The 19,205-nt window shown below is 43.9% G+C and overlaps 2 protein-coding genes across 8 annotated transcripts in view; one reads left to right on the top strand and one right to left on the bottom strand.

Moving 5' to 3' along the window:
• Positions 1-19,205, top strand: part of LOC111260293 (uncharacterized) — a 47,571-nt gene that overhangs the window by 17,072 nt on the left and 11,294 nt on the right. For 3 of the 5 annotated variants that reach the window (XR_015310984.1, XR_015310983.1, XM_086968260.1), the window contains exons 1-6: positions 10,665-11,939; positions 12,674-13,246; positions 14,330-14,658; positions 17,472-17,791; positions 18,171-18,380; positions 18,675-19,165. Coding sequence is in view for 3 of the 5 variants with exons in the window: in XM_086968260.1 (XP_086824386.1) it covers positions 12,951-13,246; positions 14,330-14,658; positions 17,472-17,791; positions 18,171-18,380; positions 18,675-19,165 (1,646 nt within the window). In the remaining 2 variants the exon portion in view is untranslated. Of the gene's footprint in view, positions 1-10,664; positions 11,940-12,673; positions 13,247-14,329; positions 14,659-17,471; positions 17,792-18,170; positions 18,381-18,674; positions 19,166-19,205 lie in introns of those variants that run through there. The other 2 variants (XM_086968261.1, XM_022832928.2) reach the window with 1 other exon arrangement.
• Positions 3,152-10,488, bottom strand: LOC111260294 (uncharacterized). 3 transcript variants are annotated; one of them, XR_002680264.2, is made up of 3 exons: positions 7,780-9,183; positions 7,208-7,497; positions 3,152-3,502 (listed from the first exon to the last, which is right to left on the bottom strand). XR_002680264.2 is itself a non-coding variant. In XM_022832929.2 (2 exons), the coding sequence occupies exons 1-2, from the start codon at positions 8,211-8,213 to the stop codon at positions 3,388-3,390; spliced, it is 549 nt and encodes a 182-aa protein (XP_022688664.1). In that variant the 5' UTR covers positions 8,214-10,488; the 3' UTR covers positions 3,152-3,387. The 3 variants fall into 3 exon arrangements, 2 of the variants coding, with proteins under 2 accessions (XP_022688664.1, XP_086824388.1); XM_022832929.2 differs by lacking the exon at positions 7,208-7,497 and having other exon boundaries at positions 7,780-10,488; XM_086968262.1 differs by lacking the exon at positions 3,152-3,502 and having other exon boundaries at positions 4,549-7,497.

Raw genomic sequence — 19,205 nt, forward strand, 5'->3', positions numbered from 1 at the left:
TTAAAGTTTTTCATTATTTGTATCTAAATTATATTTGAATTAATAGCTTAATATAGAGGTTACTTGGGGTACCGATTACTGGACTGCCTATAGACGGTTTGATTGGGGCAGCCAACCTAATTAAATTCTTTTTACAGGGTGGCTTAAGCAAGAAAGTTTAAAGTCCTCTATCTGACGCCTAATTTATAACAACTACAACTGAGAACGATAGATCGATACGATATATGTACCGCATCTGGTTCGTATAACGCAACGAAAATCATTCAGGTTGTCTTTTTGTTTTGGTTTGATGTTTATGTGGCACACGAGTCTAGGTTGGAGCGGAAGTGTTGTCAGATGTTTAAAATTCATCATACTTCTTTTTTATACTGGTCATTAATGAGATTGTGTCGTACCAATTCTAAGTAACCAATCAGTTGTCAGCTTCTTGAAAGCATAGGTAAGCTTCCTAAAAGTGATGGAAACTACATTTCTATCGCGAGTCGATAGATCTTCAATGACATAGTACTATAGAATAGCACTATGGGGCAAATTTCGCTTGTGGCCTATCCCGCACTTGGTGTGGGCGTAAATCTAAAGAAAATAGCTGCTCACGTAGTGGATTTTTACCTTTTCCATCTGCTGTTGCATTGCGTAATGCATTGAGTAATGCCAATTGAAAAAGGCCGATCATCACTATCTCTAGTGGCCTTAAATTTCATACAGCAGCTCAAGCGTTTCGGGACGGCCAAATTGGAGCAGATCTCTTTAAATCTGTACAATCGATTGCATGTGCTGATGCTGGCAGATGCACCCAACCAGTATTCCCACACGCTCAACAAAATCGTGGTAATAATGATAATAATAATAAGCGAAGTTTTACACCACACATATCTTTTAAGGCTAACCAGGCATTTCGGATAAGTGTGCTTGGCCTAACAGCAATGACCTTTACTGCAAAGGGGATGCCTTGAACAAGCCATTTTCATGTTGAACACTGCAAAAGACCATTCCGGAACCCTTCTGGCAAAAAGTTTACGGTGTGCATGTTTGGCAAATCCAAACTAATTCGAGAATTTGAAGCTGTACACTTTTTAACAATACGCTCTTTTAACACATTCGGCTCTATTTGTTAGAGAGGAAAGTGTTTCTATACGCCTTATATAAATTAATACCAGCATATACAAACGAATAGCAAACTGTTAGTTCGCTGAGGTCCTCTCCTTATAGATAGTGTTTTTAGACGCATATACTCTTGTCACCAGTAACATAGCTGAATATTTGTCTACACAAACAGTACTATGCCCATTTCTAAACGTATGTACCACATCAGTCACCGGGTCGAACGATTAACCAAGAATGAGATCGGCCAGATTGCATACATTTACAACAAAGGAAATCCATACGCCGACTCATGCAAGAGGGCCATCAAGGCCGATAAAGATGGCCAACTTGGTTTTAGGAGCTTCTGTTCATTTTCGTACTTCCGGCGCCAGATCCCGATATCGATTCGAACTCTCAGGCTTTTCAAAACACATTTACTCGGAAAATAAAATGCCTATTACTACAATTAATGTACATCTACTGCATGTTATCGAACCAGCAAATGAATTAGTCTTGGGACTATTGTCTATACATAATGGTTTTTTCCTAGGAAAACAATCTTGCTACTGATATAAATACGAGTGGTTATTTTTTTCTAGTGTTAGGGTATTAGGCTCAAGTTAAGTTGTCGATAGCATTGTGCAAATTAGATTGAAATTCAAAGAATCAATGGTTTAGCCTAAAAGTCACTCAGCTTTCGAGCTCGCTGACCAACCGCCCCTGTCGAACCAAGCGCCTTCTGTGTGTAGTATGATTTCGTAGATCAGTTCAGTCTTATGTTAAAGTTATTCTAATATTTAGATACACGATCGACAGCTGAACCAACGTTCAGCTTCTCCACTTGACAATGTTCAGGTTATATATAATCGTGTATGTACTGCGAATTCTGCTACCGATACTTCGGAAACAGCCGATCGCCTAATATGACGCTATTTTCTAAAAGATTGCCACTTCAGTGTGCAGTGCTCTATGTATTGGCGCTATGAGATCTAAGATCGTCATGATGTTTCGCTTCTGTTTCGCGATACTGCTGTTATTCCTCTCGGTATTTTGTAGCGTTTTACTCCGTGGATGTTCGTACTTGGTCTTGACTTCGGTTGGGTATGGCCATTGCTGAAGTGCGCCCCTAACACTGCAGACGGAATCGGTTTGACCAAAAAGAGAATACGCTTAATCAAGTCAGCTATCGATCCGAACGACTACCCGACTCAGACATTGTACTACGGCGCTGAAATGGAGAAAGCTCTTAGGGTATCACTCAAGTGTCACAACAAAGTGACTGACGTTGTTTCATGATTACAACGAAAAAATGCCACTCAATTTAGATTATTGGCTTGCCAAACTATGCTTAACGTTATTTGCGTCACTATAGAAGATGTATTGTTGTTCGTCTAGTTTTTTTTTTTTTTTTTTTGTTTTTTTTTTTGCAAAGTACTCACTATAGACCCGTACAGATTGCTTTTCATATGTTAGATGCTATTACAAGATCCTGACTTCATAATTCAATTATGGGATTAAATTGTTTTTTGAGCGTAAAAGTAACGAATCTTCATTTGGATACGCCTACGCATCTGACCTGACATTAGGCCTCCATAGCATAGGTCAAGATCTCAGCCGTAAAGGACCACCAGGATTGTCGAAACGACATAGGCTAATATCATAACGAATGGACCTAAAAACGCAAAAAGACGCGATTAAAGCTTGATTTTGTAATTAACCTAAACGATACCACAGTAAATTTGCGTACAAAGGCTTCGTAATGCCGCCAGCATCTGATTGCTCGTCAAGACCCAGCAAATTGGATTTAAGACAACTTTTTATGACGCTTTTTAATCAGGCCAGGGGCTGGTTGTTTATTTGAGGAGGGATAGAACAGTCGTATTGAAACAACGTCATCCTGGTGGTTGAAGCAAAATGCCATCAGTCAGAGATAAGCGCAGTAAAATTGTACGGTGCTTTATCAATTCCATTATTTTCACTGGAGATCGAAGCAGAAACACTTGTGCCAATTTGTCCATTAATAACTCTCGCATCTTTGCCAATACCTACAGCGCTAAAACAAATCGAATATCAATCTAGTTTTGGCCAATCGGACGAACAAATTTATAAAAACTATTTTTACTCAAAGATTCAACATCGATAACTTGAGCAAGTTGTAGTTATAGAGTATTAGGTTATTATTTTTATGTTACATACTATCACTTAGTTTCGTAGCGGTGCCTAATTTGACGCTATGTTAAATTAGCTTATGTATTGATAGTTTGTGGTGCTAGCAACCTCTGATCCCAATCGGTTGGATTATTCCTACTGCGATTCAACAATGTTGGAATTGAATAGCTGCTGCCACTCGACCCGCGTACTAGGGAGCCAGTCGCACCCTATACTGATCCTTATTTTGGCCTCGATACGCAACGGCTCACTGCAAGATTTATCAAGAAATGGTTATATTAGTAGATGAAAGTTTTCCAGAAGACCAGAGCGTTTTCTCATTTAGCTCAACGTTTACACTAGGAAAGAATCACACCCATTTCTACAGCCGTATATAAGCCTAAACTTATATAAGGGGCTAGAACAAGCAGCTTTGTAATTGAAGAATCTTATTGTTGATGTTTAAGTTAACTCAGTTGGGCAATATTGGCGTCTGGCTACGGGTCGCTTACGAGGTTGCAGTTAGTCACATTGTATATAGATCACTCGATCAGGCTACTATGGAAAGTTGTGTTCGTTTGCATAAAGCACTAGAATCCTATGTAAGGGTCCATATTTCGAAAATGGAGCTAGTCTTTTGCGTTTTATTTACCCCTATTCCGCCAGGAAACAAATCCATTGCTCTGTCATAAGCTGAGCTGAAACAAAAACTGAGACATTTACCTATTTATTACCTTAGATAGATCACAGTATTATCAAGACAGTATAAAAAATTTCAGGTTCTTTATCAAGATGTTAATGTTAGCCTAAACGCATTGTCTCAATTATCAACGTTTTCTAACAACAGAGGTCAGGCTTATTGCCATTGCCACCTCATCACCTCCCGTCTGTTTCTACAGTTAACAGTTATCGACAATGCTGAGTACGCCAGCGCACCACAAAGTAGTTGTCCCGGAAGTAGAACCGTTCTGAATATAGATCAAGTGTGACATACGCGAAAATGCTCAGGGTGGAAGGATTAGAAGGTAGCGACAACACCTGGGCTCTAGCTCGTAGACCAAAAGCTCCTTCAATTCTTGTCCTACTTACTCAGCGAAATCGAGGCAATAAAGCTGACTAGGAGCCTTGAGGGCTCAGTGTCTATTTCAAGTTATCCCCACACAAATAAACGAATTTAAGTTTACTCCATATTCGCTACTCAGATTAGCTCGCTTGAGCCAAGCCTTATCGGCAGGGTGTCTACTCAGAACGCAGTTTTTATAGCTACGACGTCTACTGCTTTCTGTAACAAGCATACTTTCTAGAAACAGGCATACATCAGATTTGAACTACCACGAACCAGAGACATTTATTGAAACTTAAAGCTTTCCATCGTCATTCAAAATCTTCAAGTGTGTGCGTCAAAAACAGGAACGATCCATATTTTTTGCTGAAGACACTCTAAATGATTCGGCTTTGACTAGAATTTCAATAAAAAATCACCACGACCTAGGGTTACAATGAGGTCTGCCAAGGTATCGCAAAAAAGGATAATTCTCCCCTTGCAAAATGCGTACCAAGAGAGTTTACATGTATCAGGGCATTTTTGTATCATACAAGTTTCATTAAGAACAAAAAAATGAAAAAGTGGGTCGGGTTTTCACCTTTGCATTTTAGCTAAACATCGAAAAAAAAAATGCCACGCGGTTCAGTAAAAGAAATATACACTGAAGAAACACTCATTCCCAATTGAGGCAATGAAACCGTTGTGCTAAGTAGAAAAAAAAAAACGCCCAGAATACGTAATCAAGTTACAACGTAATCATTTTTTTGGAAAAAAAATCGAATTAAGAAAAAAATGCTCCAGCGTCACTAAGTAACCTTTCTGTCTTTTTGTGTTTGGTTCTATTAATGAACATGAAATGACTCTACGTATTGGTCTCCATCTAAATCTTTACACAAGTTGTCCAGCGAACTATCTGGACGTTCAGTGGCGTAGAGTTTGCCACTCTGTCTTCGATCATCTCCCACCGTTTGATACGGATCGTCGCAGCGTATCCTTCGTAGCGATAACGGATGCCACTTCCGAGTAGCTTACTAGTTTAGTTAATACTAGGTGTAAGTAGAAAGGTCAGAGTTAATGATAAAATGTATCGTACTAAATAATCCAAATATGCCACGATGGCGTTTCGTCGATTTGATGGGCTATTCAGCTTTTATGGCTGAAATGTACATTACATAAGTCGCCACCAGCTCAAGTAGAGCTTCCCCGTTCTTTTTATTTTTCTTCAATTCGCACGTTGATATATAGACGATTTGCCGTCGTATCGGCTTGTTTTCTAGTATTATAGTCTGAGCCAAAAATTCTTCTGTAGGTTAACTATTTTATTACCACCCCGCGATCCATTACCCAAAAACAACGGTCTGTCGTTGCTCGATTTACATTTACTTATATACACCTTTTTTCAATCGACGAACTTTATCTGGGCACCACACATTATCGTTATTACCAGCGGCTGTTCTCAGAGATTTCAATGATACCATGATCAAACTACAAAATTACGAAGTTAATAACAACTTGTATCATATGATATAACAATTATATACGAAGGAGCACTGCTTTATCTAAAACGAAGCGATTCTTACCTGCCACCAGATGTTTGCTGCCAACAATGACACGCATCCGAACGGCTTTGGAAAGCCGTCTTAAAGCCTCTTAAAAGGGACGTACCTATACTTACGTGTATATTAGAAAAGAACTAAGCTATACATGGAAACAATGACACATTTGTCTGTACTAAAAAGGCAACAGATATTCAATAAGAGTATTTAATTTTTCTAGAGTTTATCACGCCACAGTTGATTTTCTAATCGAACATCTCAATATCCGAACCAACGCAAATGATTAGGATTAATGCTTCGACGGTAAAAGTTTCGCCAGCTTTACAACATTTGCAAGGCCTATTTCTCCCTAAAAAAAATCCGTATACATGCCTGAGCGCCCGTCCTGCTTTAAACTTAAAAGCTGATAAAGAAGAATTAAGTTTGGGATATCGTCGACTTCGTTATTATTTACAAGTAAGAATTATACATTAACCGACTGCGTTTAGTGGAAACAGCCATTATGCACCTGTCATAAGTGTGTTACCTAGCTAGGTAGGTCATGTCCACTCGCTTACTAAATAGATAACAGTTATATCACATAATCGCAGATCACTGCCATAATCGCTACCGTTCCAGGCAGCCCTAACAGAGGACAAGGAAAGGGCTGTCGATGGACATCGGGTCGAGTCTAATATGTAGATAACTAAATAACTATGTGGCTTGTTTTGTCCTCAACGAACTATGAACCCCTATGTCGAGAAGGCTTCCACGTCGTTGCAAGACCGTGGAATAATCTTATCGTCATGGCTTACATCTTTCCTAGGCTAAAACGTATTTTGAAAATGGCACATTACAACTAACAAGGCCAACTGGCCACGTATATGTTTATGAAGGACGTTAGCAAAGAAATAAATAAGAGGATGCTACCGCTCACAAACGTGCTTTCATTACATAATCAATTTCCCTGAATAGAAAATCCACTTCCGCACGTCTATCTAGGAGATGTGACATTCAGCGAACGTTCAACTAGACCTTCGCAGGAACAGTGACGCAATTGGGCCAACTCGTTGGAGCAGCACGGAAAATTAAATCCGATTGCAGGTCAAAAAAAACAATATAGAGCGAAAGTGCCTTCAGCTACTTGGGGACAACCAGCCAAAGACATCATTACCGCGTGTGACCAACGCTGTCCTTACTGGGCTAGGCCTGCGCGATTACGCATCGATATCTACTTTGCAACTAGTTAGTTAGCCACTGCTTCGACATTGGCATTACGCCGCAATCGTAGCAGCAATAGATTCAACAAAACAATAATAGAACATTAAGAACCAACGTATCTAGAAATTGTTCAAATTTTACGTTCAGCCGTTAAACGCTGCTTTAAGCTACTAACTTTTGGCCCAATACGAAGGATGTCCATCTACGCCTAACTCCAAGCTTGTTCCTTTAATGGGGAGTTTGAAGAATACTCTTGCGTACTAGCCGGACACCTCCGAGGCGCACCGATTAAACGTGTGCACGCCTTGTGTGTGCTGGGCTCAGCGCCAGCGGTTGAACTTGCTTCCGTCGACATCGCCTCACGTGTTTCTAAGTTTAGTAGGTAAACACGTTTGCAGCACACCGTATCACTGGCCAGTGATGGCAATCATGTCGTCTGATGATAATGGCGTCAGTTTGCTCTAGCTGAGAGAGCCGAAATGAAAACGAAAATAGTGTCAGCGATGGCTTTGGTGAACTACAATGAACATCAACGAAAAATCGAACGAAGGAGATGAAAATACTTTAATAAGATTGACATTTGTCCCTCTGTTTGCGTTCGGCCTGACTCTGGCTATGATTGGCGTTCGTCATGGACGATTGGCGGTTCGCTGCTGCTGACGCGATGCTGGTTTCTCTTTTGCCGATGGCTGTAGTTCTGGCCGACGATAAGTGGTGGCTTGTTAGTTGGCTGTCATGTTTACTTACTTGTGAGTGTACGGTCTCACAGCAGCAACAGCTGAGAGCGCTGTTTTCGATGCGTGCGGAGCCAGCGTTTGCCGTCTATCGCTAACATTAACGTTACTGTTCTCACTGCTACTGCAACGCTCAAGTATCAGCTGGTGACGACCGTGAATGAAACGGCAGCTACGGAAGCAGAAGGCTCGCTGGAGAGTGAGCGATAGCCAGCGAAGCGATGCGTTCGTCTCTAGGGCTGCTGTTGTGGCTGGTCGCACAGCCGCCGCCCGCCAGTGTTGGTGCCGACTAATGCTCTCACTACTGTTAATACTAGTAGTATAATGTAATTTGCTGGTGGTTACGGCTGAGCCGCTGATGTTGTTGCTACTGCCGATGATGGCTGTTGATGCTCCGTCTGCCTTTGCATCAAGGTCAGCTTCGTGGCCGGGCGCCATCGGCACCATAGTCAGCTATTGCTTGCTATTAGAACGAAACCAACGGCGATCAGCAGCACATAGCGAGTGTGCAGCGAGAGAAAAAGACAAATCGAAAGGGGGCAGACGGTGAGCGCAGCTCAGCGACGGCGACGGCGACGGTGACGGCGGGACAGTGTGCTCTGCCTTTCCAGGTCGCTCAAGGCCAACGAGGCAGTTGAGGCGGAGGTGGTGACGATGATGACGACAACGACAGTGCTGGTGGTAGTGGGCAGAAAGGGTCCTTGTGCCATTGGCGATGCCTGCCTGCCTGCCTGCCTGCCTGTTTCCAGCCTACGTCTTGCTAGTCGGGCAGAATAGCACGCAAAGACCAATAATCACTGACTGAGGGTTGGCTAATATTACGATCGCTGCTGCGGCTACCGCTGTTTCTGATATCAATATTAGCGACGGTTGGCGATCGCGGCCGCTCACTCCGACGACGGACTAGTCAGTTGGCCCGTCGTACGGTGACGGCCCGACGCAAGAATGCACCGCAGCCCTGCGACGTCTGGTTATGGGACGCCTATGGACACCGGCTGCAAAGGATACCGACAGCGGCCAGCGATGTTACGTAGCCGCGTGTATGCCGATATCCGTATCGAGTCAATACCGCCGACATAACAGAGGTTACCCGAACGCGGCAAGAAGAAGGAAACAGAGGCTGAAAGATAGAAGGAAATCGAGTTAGAGAGCGTCATCAGCACATCATCAAGCGGCCAGCAGGCCGACCGAACGGAGGCGCAGACCGATCGAATATATTGAACCATTGAGTTGATCTAAGCTGTGCCTGCGGCTTTTCCGCAGGCACAACCAGGCGCGTCCGTCTCTGCGTCCATCCACTCACTTGCTACTAAGCAAATATGCTTTCGCTTGCCTGCCAGTGGCTGAACGGACGAGCGCCCTGTCGAACCGCAACACCGTCGCCGTCGCCTCCACCGCCCTTGCCACCACCAAAACCGAGCGGCGATGCGCGAGGCCCGGCGACGACGCCAGCGGCTTGGTTTACCGTCACCGCTTAGCCAACTAACAGTAATAACGCTCAAAAATGCCCAAGGCTCACGCACCCTCGCTGCTGGCCCGCCGTCCCACTGTCGCGTTTTTGCTTTACCAGCGGCCAGATTATTACTATGGTTATTATTATACTAGTATAATGCAGGCGCACACAGCCACATCTCGTAGGCAAGCAGCTTCCTAGTTGTGCCGTTCCGTGTCGTTTGACCAGCAGCTTGCTCGCTCGCTAGCTTGGTCGGCTAACGTTAACAGCGCGTCAGAATTCATTTACGATTCCGTGCCGGCCGACTGCTGGCGGCGGTTGTCTTCTGTCTACCTCCATCTTTTTTCTTCGCTTGTGGAGTCACCGGTGCAATCGGCTGTTGCCATTTACCTCTTGCAGAAGCAGCGGCTTCTGTTGTCACTGCTTCGTGTTCTGATCTCTAGCACGTACTAGTTAGTTTCAGATAAATTTTCTGGGTGTTGGTGATCGTGATGACGGCGATGCTACTCCTGTTGATGAAGATGACAATTGTGATGTTAATAATAGTACTAGTAATAATAGAAAACTAGTCAACGAGAGGAACACGACAATGGTTTGCTTGGCAAAATTGTTTCGCTGCTGCCACTGATCCGTCCATTTTTTCACTCTAACGCTAGCTGAAGCACAAGTGAGCAATAAAAAAATTCGTTTTTTTCAGATTCCCCTCCTTTAAGGTTTTGTCCTTGTTGTTAGTAGTGACTACCATGCTATGGCTAATTCCTGGGCTTATCCATAATTGTTCTATTCATCTATATATATATATATATATATACAGATAGGCTTCAGTCAGTTGGTTCTTAAGAAGATCACTCTCAAAAGCAGCAGTGTATTCGATTGGGCAGTACAATCCGAAATGCATCGGCTGGTCAGCTCTGAATTAGACTTCAAAGACGACGACAGTTGGGTCCGTGTACGACATGGATAGGGAACATGACTTGAGCTGTCCTTGACGCAGGTCCTTACTATTTAAAAAGTTTGTGGCATAAACAAAATAAAAGAGAATTCAAGGACTCATGACGAAAATCGGATTATCTGACACAAAATTATTTAGATGGAACGTGATATACAATTAAATACGAATGGATTTCTCTTTTATCAGATAAAATAGACTATAGCCAATATCATTATGTTGAAGAAAATGTGCCACGAATTTCCGGAAAGTGTTATTAATACCGCATAAGAAAGATGTCGTTCTGGTTTTTCTTATTCGACTCAGTCTTTTCTATTAAAAGTAAATAGAGATATAAATGATACTCGCAACTAGCTTAACGGTTTTGCCTATCCGACATTACTGATCTCACTCATTGAACAACTGTGTGGTTATTTCGATAATTTGTGTAGTAGAACTTACATATTAGTTAAAACTTTAAAAGATGTATCAACTACGAGATACCTCACAATTTCGATAGAAACTTTATTCGACCATCACTCGTATTCAGATATAAAATTGCAATTGAAGGGGAACACTTTTGTTGACGGTGCCCATTTGTCAGAGCTTCAAATCGACCCGGCACAAATTATGAGTTCCTAGATTTTATTACCTAAAGACCTTCTTTATAGGCAACAGAAAGGTTTACTCAGTGTCGATGGCGGGCTTTGAACCAGCGAGCTTTAGCTTCTTCAACTAGAAGTTGAACGCATCACGCTGAGCGGGCATCAAAGCAGAAGATGGTTAACAAGTGTAAAATTTAAAGAAGCCTTACTGTAAAACCGAGAAAAGTACGACTGGGCCCTAAGCACGAGTATAAACGAGAAATTCTTAATTGGGCGGCAACGCATTACCTTATAGCCCTGCTCGGTCTAACCATTTATCTAGCCCGCCCGCTGCCCTCAAGTGAAGATATAATAACATATAAGATATGGATGTTTACACGCACGGAAGTTCTTAATTTTGACGGTGGTATAGCGACCTGGATGAATTCTGAGCGAACTATGCTGGCAAAAACTATATAAGAAAGTGGGAAAAGTATTTGCACAAAAACGAGCGAATGTTTGCCTATCTAATATTCTCATCGGCTGGATTCGTTGACTGGCTGGCTGGCTACATGCGCGGGCGGGCGTGCACCTCGCGTCTGCCTATCTGCTTCGTTAGCTATACCGATACATAGACAGACAGACAGATGAACGGATGGAGAAGTGGAAGGATGAACTGACGATGAGTCTTCGCGGCAACGAAATGGTGTCGCCTCGACGCCATGCTGTGTTGGTTTACCTCAACATCGGCGGTCTATATGCTGCTGCCGATGCTACCTCGAACCGTCCGACTTTGTCCTTGAATTTCGCTTTCGTCGGCGCTGCTTCCGTCGATGCCGCCGCTGCTTGTGATGGTGATTGTTGTTCTTTTTTTTTTTTTTTTTTTTCTTTTTTTTCTGTTGTGTGCCTGGCCGACTCAGGCCAACGTTGTCCCGGGCTCCGTTGGCACGGATTAGCGGGTGTCGCGCGTGCCACGCTACCACTGTGCGGCCAATACCGGCAGTAGTAAACGACAGCAATAGCATGAGCACGATCAAGATACAAGTGACTCGAAAAGAGCGAGCGAACGGACGACCGGCCTGCCAATCGTGCTGTTTTCACCCGTTCATTGTCACTCGTACCTTTTTAGCAGTTCTGCAATAGATGGAATGACTGTCCCTGCCAGTGCTGATGAGGCTCTTGTCGTTCACATCACTATCGTATAGGAGGTTTGTCACGTTTTCATCACAACGCTGCTATTACGATTTGTGCTGCAATTGTTTTAATCAGCTTGTTTAAATACGCGCCACCATCGATAATATGGCGGTAACAGTAGTTATAAAAAGGATCAAAACATAATAGTCTCAATTCATCAATAGCGGTAGTGATTGATACGTGATGACAGAGAGGCACGTATAATAAATTCTGGCTATATCGATTCGCTTCGTGGCGTCAACAGCAGCGTTGGTGCTACACGTCATGCCTTTTACCGGTGCGGTTTTGTTGCACCACCTTAGTGTCTATTTGATTGCATATGTGCATGCGTGAACCTCAAACGACGATGAATTTCATCGAGGATTCTGCATGCCGACGTTATGATGGGCATTACGATCAGGATGTAAAGGCGCATGAAGTCGCATCTTGTTGCACAGTTTTGGCGCTCATGGCAAGCGAGCTCAGATGCGCGCTCCAACGCTGTTTTGACGCGGATCGCAACAGGAGGAACGGCAACGGCCGCCTCCCGTGATCCTGATGACAAAAATGATGATGATGATGATATGCGAGGCAAACATGTACATGTTATGAAATGTTACTTAACGCCAGCTAACTCTCTAACTGCAGATTATATATATCCTAATTTCTATAAAGCGTCAAACGTGATATACTATATATATATATATAGTCCATTCCAATATTCGTATTCAAATGTAGGCATTGCTATGGATGTGTATTTGTTTTGCAGAGACAATGAGGAAGGCTGTTCGTCGCGGCTCGAGTCCTGAGGCCGTCCACTTTCCGCGCGCCCGCAGCGCCCTCCAGCGGCGAGGAGCGAGGCTCGAGCGAGGCGTGCTGGTCGCCGCCGCGTGCTGCCCCCCACCCCGCGCGCGCTCTCGTCGGCCGATTATTTCCGGGCGGCTGTTCCCGGCCCATAGTAGCTAGAGCGAGCACATGTAAGGCGCCCGCGAGAGGGCAGGCTGCGAGCACTATGAGCAAGCAGACAACTTGCGTGTGCGAGTACGATGAGTGGGCAATCTCCGTCACCCTGCTCGTTATCCAACCAGAGATCCCTTGATTCGGACAGCGGCACCAACACTAATCCCCCGGGCCCCGGCCAGCCCGTGCCTCAGGGCCAGGGCACACCCACCCCGCTCACATCACACCAACACCAGCTTCATCAGCAGCTACAACAGCACCATCACTCGCAGCAACAGCAACAGCAACAACAACAGCAACAACAACAACAACAACAGCAACAGCAGCAGCAGCAATCTTTACAAATCCTCGGGAGTGCACAACTCCAGCACCTCTCCCAACGGTTAGTGTCGTTGCCGCTAAAAACAATCAAAAAGGTAAATCGGATGAAGATAATAACAAAAAAACGCTTAATTGGTCCCCCTTTTCAACTTTTGGATTCAACCAAATCCATTCTGGTTGCCATCGTCGTTCGCATCTATTTGAATATCATCAGCGCGTGCTAGTTAGCTGTTTGTGCACTATAGTTATTCCTCACGTTTTATGACTTCATTGTCCCTCTCACTTGCTCCCCTCCCTCTCTTTCTGCGTCTCCCCCTATCGTCCTGACTCCTGTCACAAAACGATGCCGGCCTTCCACTCGCTGCTGTCCAGCAAGCATGACAACGGCAGGGCAGATAGGGTCGCTGCAGCCGTAGGCCATCATGGCGGCCAACCAGGGACCAATCTGTGCAGTGGCAGCAGAAGCAGGAGCAGCAACAATTCGTCAATGATGACTAATGAAACTTGACGTCAGTCAGTATGTTACTTGGCATTCAGTTTTGCCCCTCCTCGTAAATGCCTCAGTGACCTTGTGCTACTGCCTTCGCTCACTCCTCGCGAGCGGACTATTTGCGGGGTGCCACAGTGACAGAGTGGTGGAACGGCGCTAGAGTGAAGCTGCCACGCGCGTGTGTGTGAGCTCTGTCAAATAGCAGTGAAGCCACTTCCTCGTCATCGTTGCCGTGTTCAGTGACAGCAGACGCGACTAACTTGTCGTTCCAGAGTCGTTCTCTTCTATATTCATTCATCGTCGTATGTTTATCATGTTGGAACTCGTGCAATGCGCGCAACATCGCATCACCAATCTCATAACCATGCACTGACGACGAATCTTAATTGTTATTTGTTAGGGCGAAAAGACTGTAGTAAAGTTGAACGGAAACGCAAGATAAAGATGATACTTAAGGTGGTGATGATGGTCAGCCTGATTGTGGCGATGATTATAATAATGATGAAACTGCAGTAGTAGACCGCTGTCCGAACTAAAACCTAACGGCTGTAGTTATGGTTCTGTTTTGTTTTTCTTCTTGTTGTCGATATCATCGTGTTCGGGATTAATGCATCACTGTGGCGGGGGTGGCCTTTCTGTTGTGGTCCTTCGTAGTTCCCTGCATCCGTCGGCTCTGTGGTCGGGCGCTTGCGGGCAGTCGACGCTATCGCCGGTGGCGGGGGGCTCCTCAGGCCCCGCGGGGCTGAGTCTCAACGTGGGCGCACTCGGCATGGGCGTGAGCGTCGGCGTGAGCCTACCCGGCCTTTCACAGCTCACTTCGCTGCCGGCGCTTCCGCTGCCTCAACTCGCGCCATCATCTCCAGATGAGCTGAGCCCCGCACCGCCACCTGGCCCGCCATCTCCTTCGGCCGCCAGTATGCCCTTGTCTCTTACACATCACCCCTCCAGTCTGCTGCCATACGTCGATGACCTTGACTTTCTTGGTGAGTATATACGGCACTTTTATAGATACGTGTATATGATCTATCCCATCAGAGGAAGTATACTAAAATGCTTTAATTATTTCTCGTACCATTTATCAAAGCCACCTAGTCCGTTTAACAACGTTGGCGATAGAAAAGACAACACAATAGATTAGGTATACTGATACTGTTATCATTCTAGCTAATTTACATCTGATTAGTCAAAGGGGTAGGCTTGCATAATAGTAAACAACTATTAGAGAATTACAGTGCATTACACGGTCCGTAGTAAACATATATATATATAAAAAAAACGATGATAGGTTTAGCAGTATCTATGAAGTATAAATTAAAATCTGCTGAGATTTCGAGTTTCATGATTCTGATAATTAAACCCAACGACAAAACGGGTGGACAAGCCCAAATAAACATAAAACTTGCTTAAAGTGAGATAATAAATTCAACATATGGTTCGAAATACCGTAACAGCTAGAAGTTTACACGTATTCCCTTTATGCTAGCGGTTTTGGCACTGGTTTTTTTGCTGACAAAAAAAACACAACGCAAGGATAACGCGCAACATTCGTTTATGTATTTCCGATCGGCTAAGCGTGTATTTCTGATTCAAATGTATAGTCTTAGGTGTCTCTTCGGTGCTCCGAAAGGAATAGCTACTAGCAGTAGATGCTTTATTGGCTAGGTCCTTTTCCGCATTTAGTCACAAAACCTATTACAAGATTGTAATTACCAATGAGCATTGCTCAAATGGTTAATTAATTAATAATCGCTAATGTATCGTGTATGCAAATTTAAGGTAATGTTTATATGCCTCTTAAGTAATTAACATACATTGTTAAAAAATAATTGTTTATATTTGGTAAGCTAGCCCATAACTAGATAGAGAATTAATGTAAAAATATACATATTAGAAAAAATATACGTGTTAGAAATGACGCTCGTAGTAGTAACTCAGCATAACCGCTGGAACTGTATGTTTGTTTATCTAACAAACGCTAGTAAAAAATAGCCGCCCCAGAGCCGTTGTCGGTTAGGTACTCCTCTAATTCCCTGGTAGGGTGAGGGAGGGGTGATGGACTCTTCCGAGACCCATACCTACTTAGATTCATCCGTTCTACGTCCAGTAAGCGATACGAGAAGTGTGCACAGAAGGTCATTAGTGCATCAGATATACCTGCTCAAGCCATGTAGCATTCTCTCTAATTAGGGTATGTCAGCGGACGTTTACTCAATATTCAAACTGCTATAGCCACTATGGCGCAGTTACCTTTTGCTGCTCAACCGTAGCGAATCGACTGAGCTTTAACTTAGACCTATTGTCAAACATTGACGTACAGCATCTCCTTCTATGAAGCAACTTTTAACAAAACGCCTAACACTTTTATTAATCAGTCTCTCGAGAAATTCGCAATTGCAAAAAGCAGACCATATAAGATTGAATTTGAGCTAGAAAGATAGGAAACAAGCAGCCCGTTTCACAACCCCTTTTTTCGAATGAGACAATTTAAGGTAACGAGGAGCACAAAATTTTTATCTTGCAATGCATTACTTAGTTGTGCGTTCTACAGTCGGCGCTTTAAACCCCCGAGTCACAGCGGATATGTCTGACATAACGAAGTAAATATCGATAACGCGAAACCACTAAGCGATGATTTGTTCAGACCCTTTCGAATTTTTCTGCAAACAATTATAAGAAGTTGAACGCTATCTAGAAAACGGGAAAAACGTTTTCCAGTTGGCAAAATGAGCCAAACGGAATCAGAAATACGTGGCATTCAAATACAGGAACAAATAAACATACATGAAACCTCTTCGCTCAAAGTGTTTGAAGTCGCTGATATACCGATTTGAGTATATTTAAGGATACTAATTTAAGGATAAATTGTACTGGTGTAATCAAAGTTGTTCTGCAAATGCTTACGTTATGCACGACCGTTTCTCTGATCAATTTACTTATCTGTTCTCCTCTCGACGTAAAGCAAATTCGAATCCCAAAGTATCCGGATAGCAGTAAATATAAATCTAGGAACAAAAACGATCCTGTTTTTCTTTTTTATCGACATTGACTACCAGTAAAATTATCTAAAATAGATAGATGTCCTGTATGACAATGTTTCGCAGTGCTGCTTCTAGCATTTCGAGACGTCTGAGTAAAAACTAAATTAATTGCACGAGAGACCGCCAAAACGTTAGAGGATAAACACATCGGTTAGTATAAATCACAACATTACCTACTCGTTTACAATCACTTTTCAAGCTACCAACCCCTTACCAGGCTGTGAAGAAATGAACGCTCTCTTACAGTTGTAAGGCCAAGGTAGTCCTGCATTTAGCTCCGATGAAGTTTCCAAATTGAGTGCAATGCCTATGAGATTTCTAACACGTTACTGGTCTTGCTGTGATCATATAAGCAGACTGAGGCATCCTGGACTGATGTGCATCATCGAGTCACGTATAAAATTTACGCCATTGGTAACCTAATTGTTGTTCAATGATGATTATTGTTGTGATCAAGAGTGCAATAGTCGTCCACAAAACACATTCATTATGGTGTCGTATATTTGGTAGACAGAATTAACACAAAAAAACTGTCCCGTCATGAAACAGCTGCTCTGGAACTCTAGTTAATTTGTCTGTCAGGTGGTTTTGCCGCACGAAGCTTTTCTTATTTGTTGGTCTACTAAACTTAACAAATCCGACGTAGACCTACACCAAAACCATGAGACAAAGTTCTGTATAAGTGATTTGTAACTTGCAGAATTAGCCGTTATGCGCGTTGGTCGATTTTATTTGTTGTTGTTCTTGTTCATATGTAGCTTCCGGGGCGAGCAGTCCAAACGGTGCGGGCGGGGGCGGAGGTCTGGGTCCATTAGGTCCAAGCGAAGACAACAGCGTCGACTCATTCCTGTCGTCGCACGGTGTCTCTCTTTCTCGGCTCCCGCCCGTCAGTTCGATTATCAAGAACGAGTCTCCCCCACCTTCAGACAGCCTTCAACAGCAGCAGCAGCAACAACAGGCACCTTCATCACAGCAAGATCAGCAACAACAACATCAACAATCGGGCGCCTCCTCTGAAGCCGCCCACCATACTCAGCAGCACGGACAACCGCAAAGTCATTCACAAAGCTCGCTTGAGGTACCGTCGCTCCCTAACCATCAGATATTGTATAAAGTAACGAATCCATTACAAATGTCCTAGAAGCATAATAGATAGGTGAAGAACGTATTTGTTTACCATATTTATATTCTCATAACTCGCGTGAGCTCTCATGGTAACGGCGCAACAATATGTGGAGCTTTGTTAAATGTCCACTGCTGGACTAATAGGGTTTCTATTACACGATCGGCCATATTCCGGAATTGAAATTAGTGCCTCTGCTCTTTCTAGAGTCAAAAAATAACACGTTTGTTTTAAAAATCTCTATGTATTATCCCATATAGGAGCTACTGATCACGTATGCTTATAAATGTCAGTTAACAAATATTTTGATTTCATCCGTTGTATGCTTATTCAGCTCGCACATAGTGTTTTTGCTAGTCGTGGGCTAGCGCCATTGACCGCACCTCATGGATCTGATCATGAGTGGTCTTACCAGAGCGATGCGTCCAGTTCATTACTCCCCAAACTACAGGCCTCCCAGCTTGGCCTACCTGTATCCTCCATGTTCCTTAAACAGGAGCAGCTCGGCCAGCTCAAGGCTGATCTCGACCCTCACACCACTCAGGTATTTTACATTTGCTATTGGCACAGTTGAATATCACGTAGATGCATTACACGCTGGCTAACAAGGTGTAGAAGAGAACAGGCTTTTTAATTTATAAATACATTCTGTTCCATTGAAGCCCTTATATTACATTATTCCCATACTGTTGCAAGGAACGCACCATTAAAACACCTCACCACCTAGTTTTAGTCTGCTATCTTCTCTCATGGTTGTCGATTGATAACTTATGATTCTTTCCTACTATGTACCAATATGACCTGGCCATTCACTGACATACTGTTGTTTTTGCTGCAGTTTGGCTCACTGGATTTCTCGCAGCACAGCCAGACCCCGGCGCTGTCCACTGCCGCTAGTCATAGTTCCACTCTTTTGGGGCATGCCGATTCAAGCCACGGTGCAGGAGGTCCAGGCCAAGGGCATAGCGATGCGCCAGCCTCTGCTGGACCAAGCGGACGGCATGGCAAGCGGCGGGGCCCAGCAGGAAACCAACAAGACCCACAACACGCTGGGTCGTCGTCCGAAGTTCTAGGGGGCGTCGTTTCGTCAGGAAGTTCTTCCAGCCAGGCCGGTACTGCCGGCCCCTCAAAGCAGCATGTGTGTCCTGTTTGCAGTAAAGTTCTAGCGACCCGTAATGTCTACCAGTTGCATATGCGCAGTCATTCGGGCGAAAAGCCCTTCAAGTGCGAGCAGTGCGGTAATAAGTTTAGTCAAAAAACATCACTAACAAGACACTTCCGATCGCATACCGGGGAACGGCCATTTCCCTGTGAAGTATGTGGAAAGAGGTAAGCAGATATACATACATAATCTGCACGTGTAGCTAGG

The sequence above is a fragment of the Varroa jacobsoni genome, unplaced genomic scaffold, assembly GCF_002532875.2.
Source record: "Varroa jacobsoni isolate VJ856 unplaced genomic scaffold, vjacob_1.0 scaffold_425, whole genome shotgun sequence".
Lineage (NCBI taxonomy): Eukaryota > Metazoa > Arthropoda > Arachnida > Mesostigmata > Varroidae > Varroa > Varroa jacobsoni.

Excerpts from the sequence above, each read along its gene's own strand:
- LOC111260294 (XM_022832929.2), bottom strand. The coding sequence starts at position 8,213 with ATGGTGCCGATGGCGCCCGGCCACGAAGCTGACCTTGATGCAAAGGCA. Across the intron at positions 3,503-7,779 it reads GTGAGACCGTACACTCACAA|TGAGCCGTTGCGTATCGAGG; the intron begins GTAAGTAAACAT and ends TAAATCTTGCAG.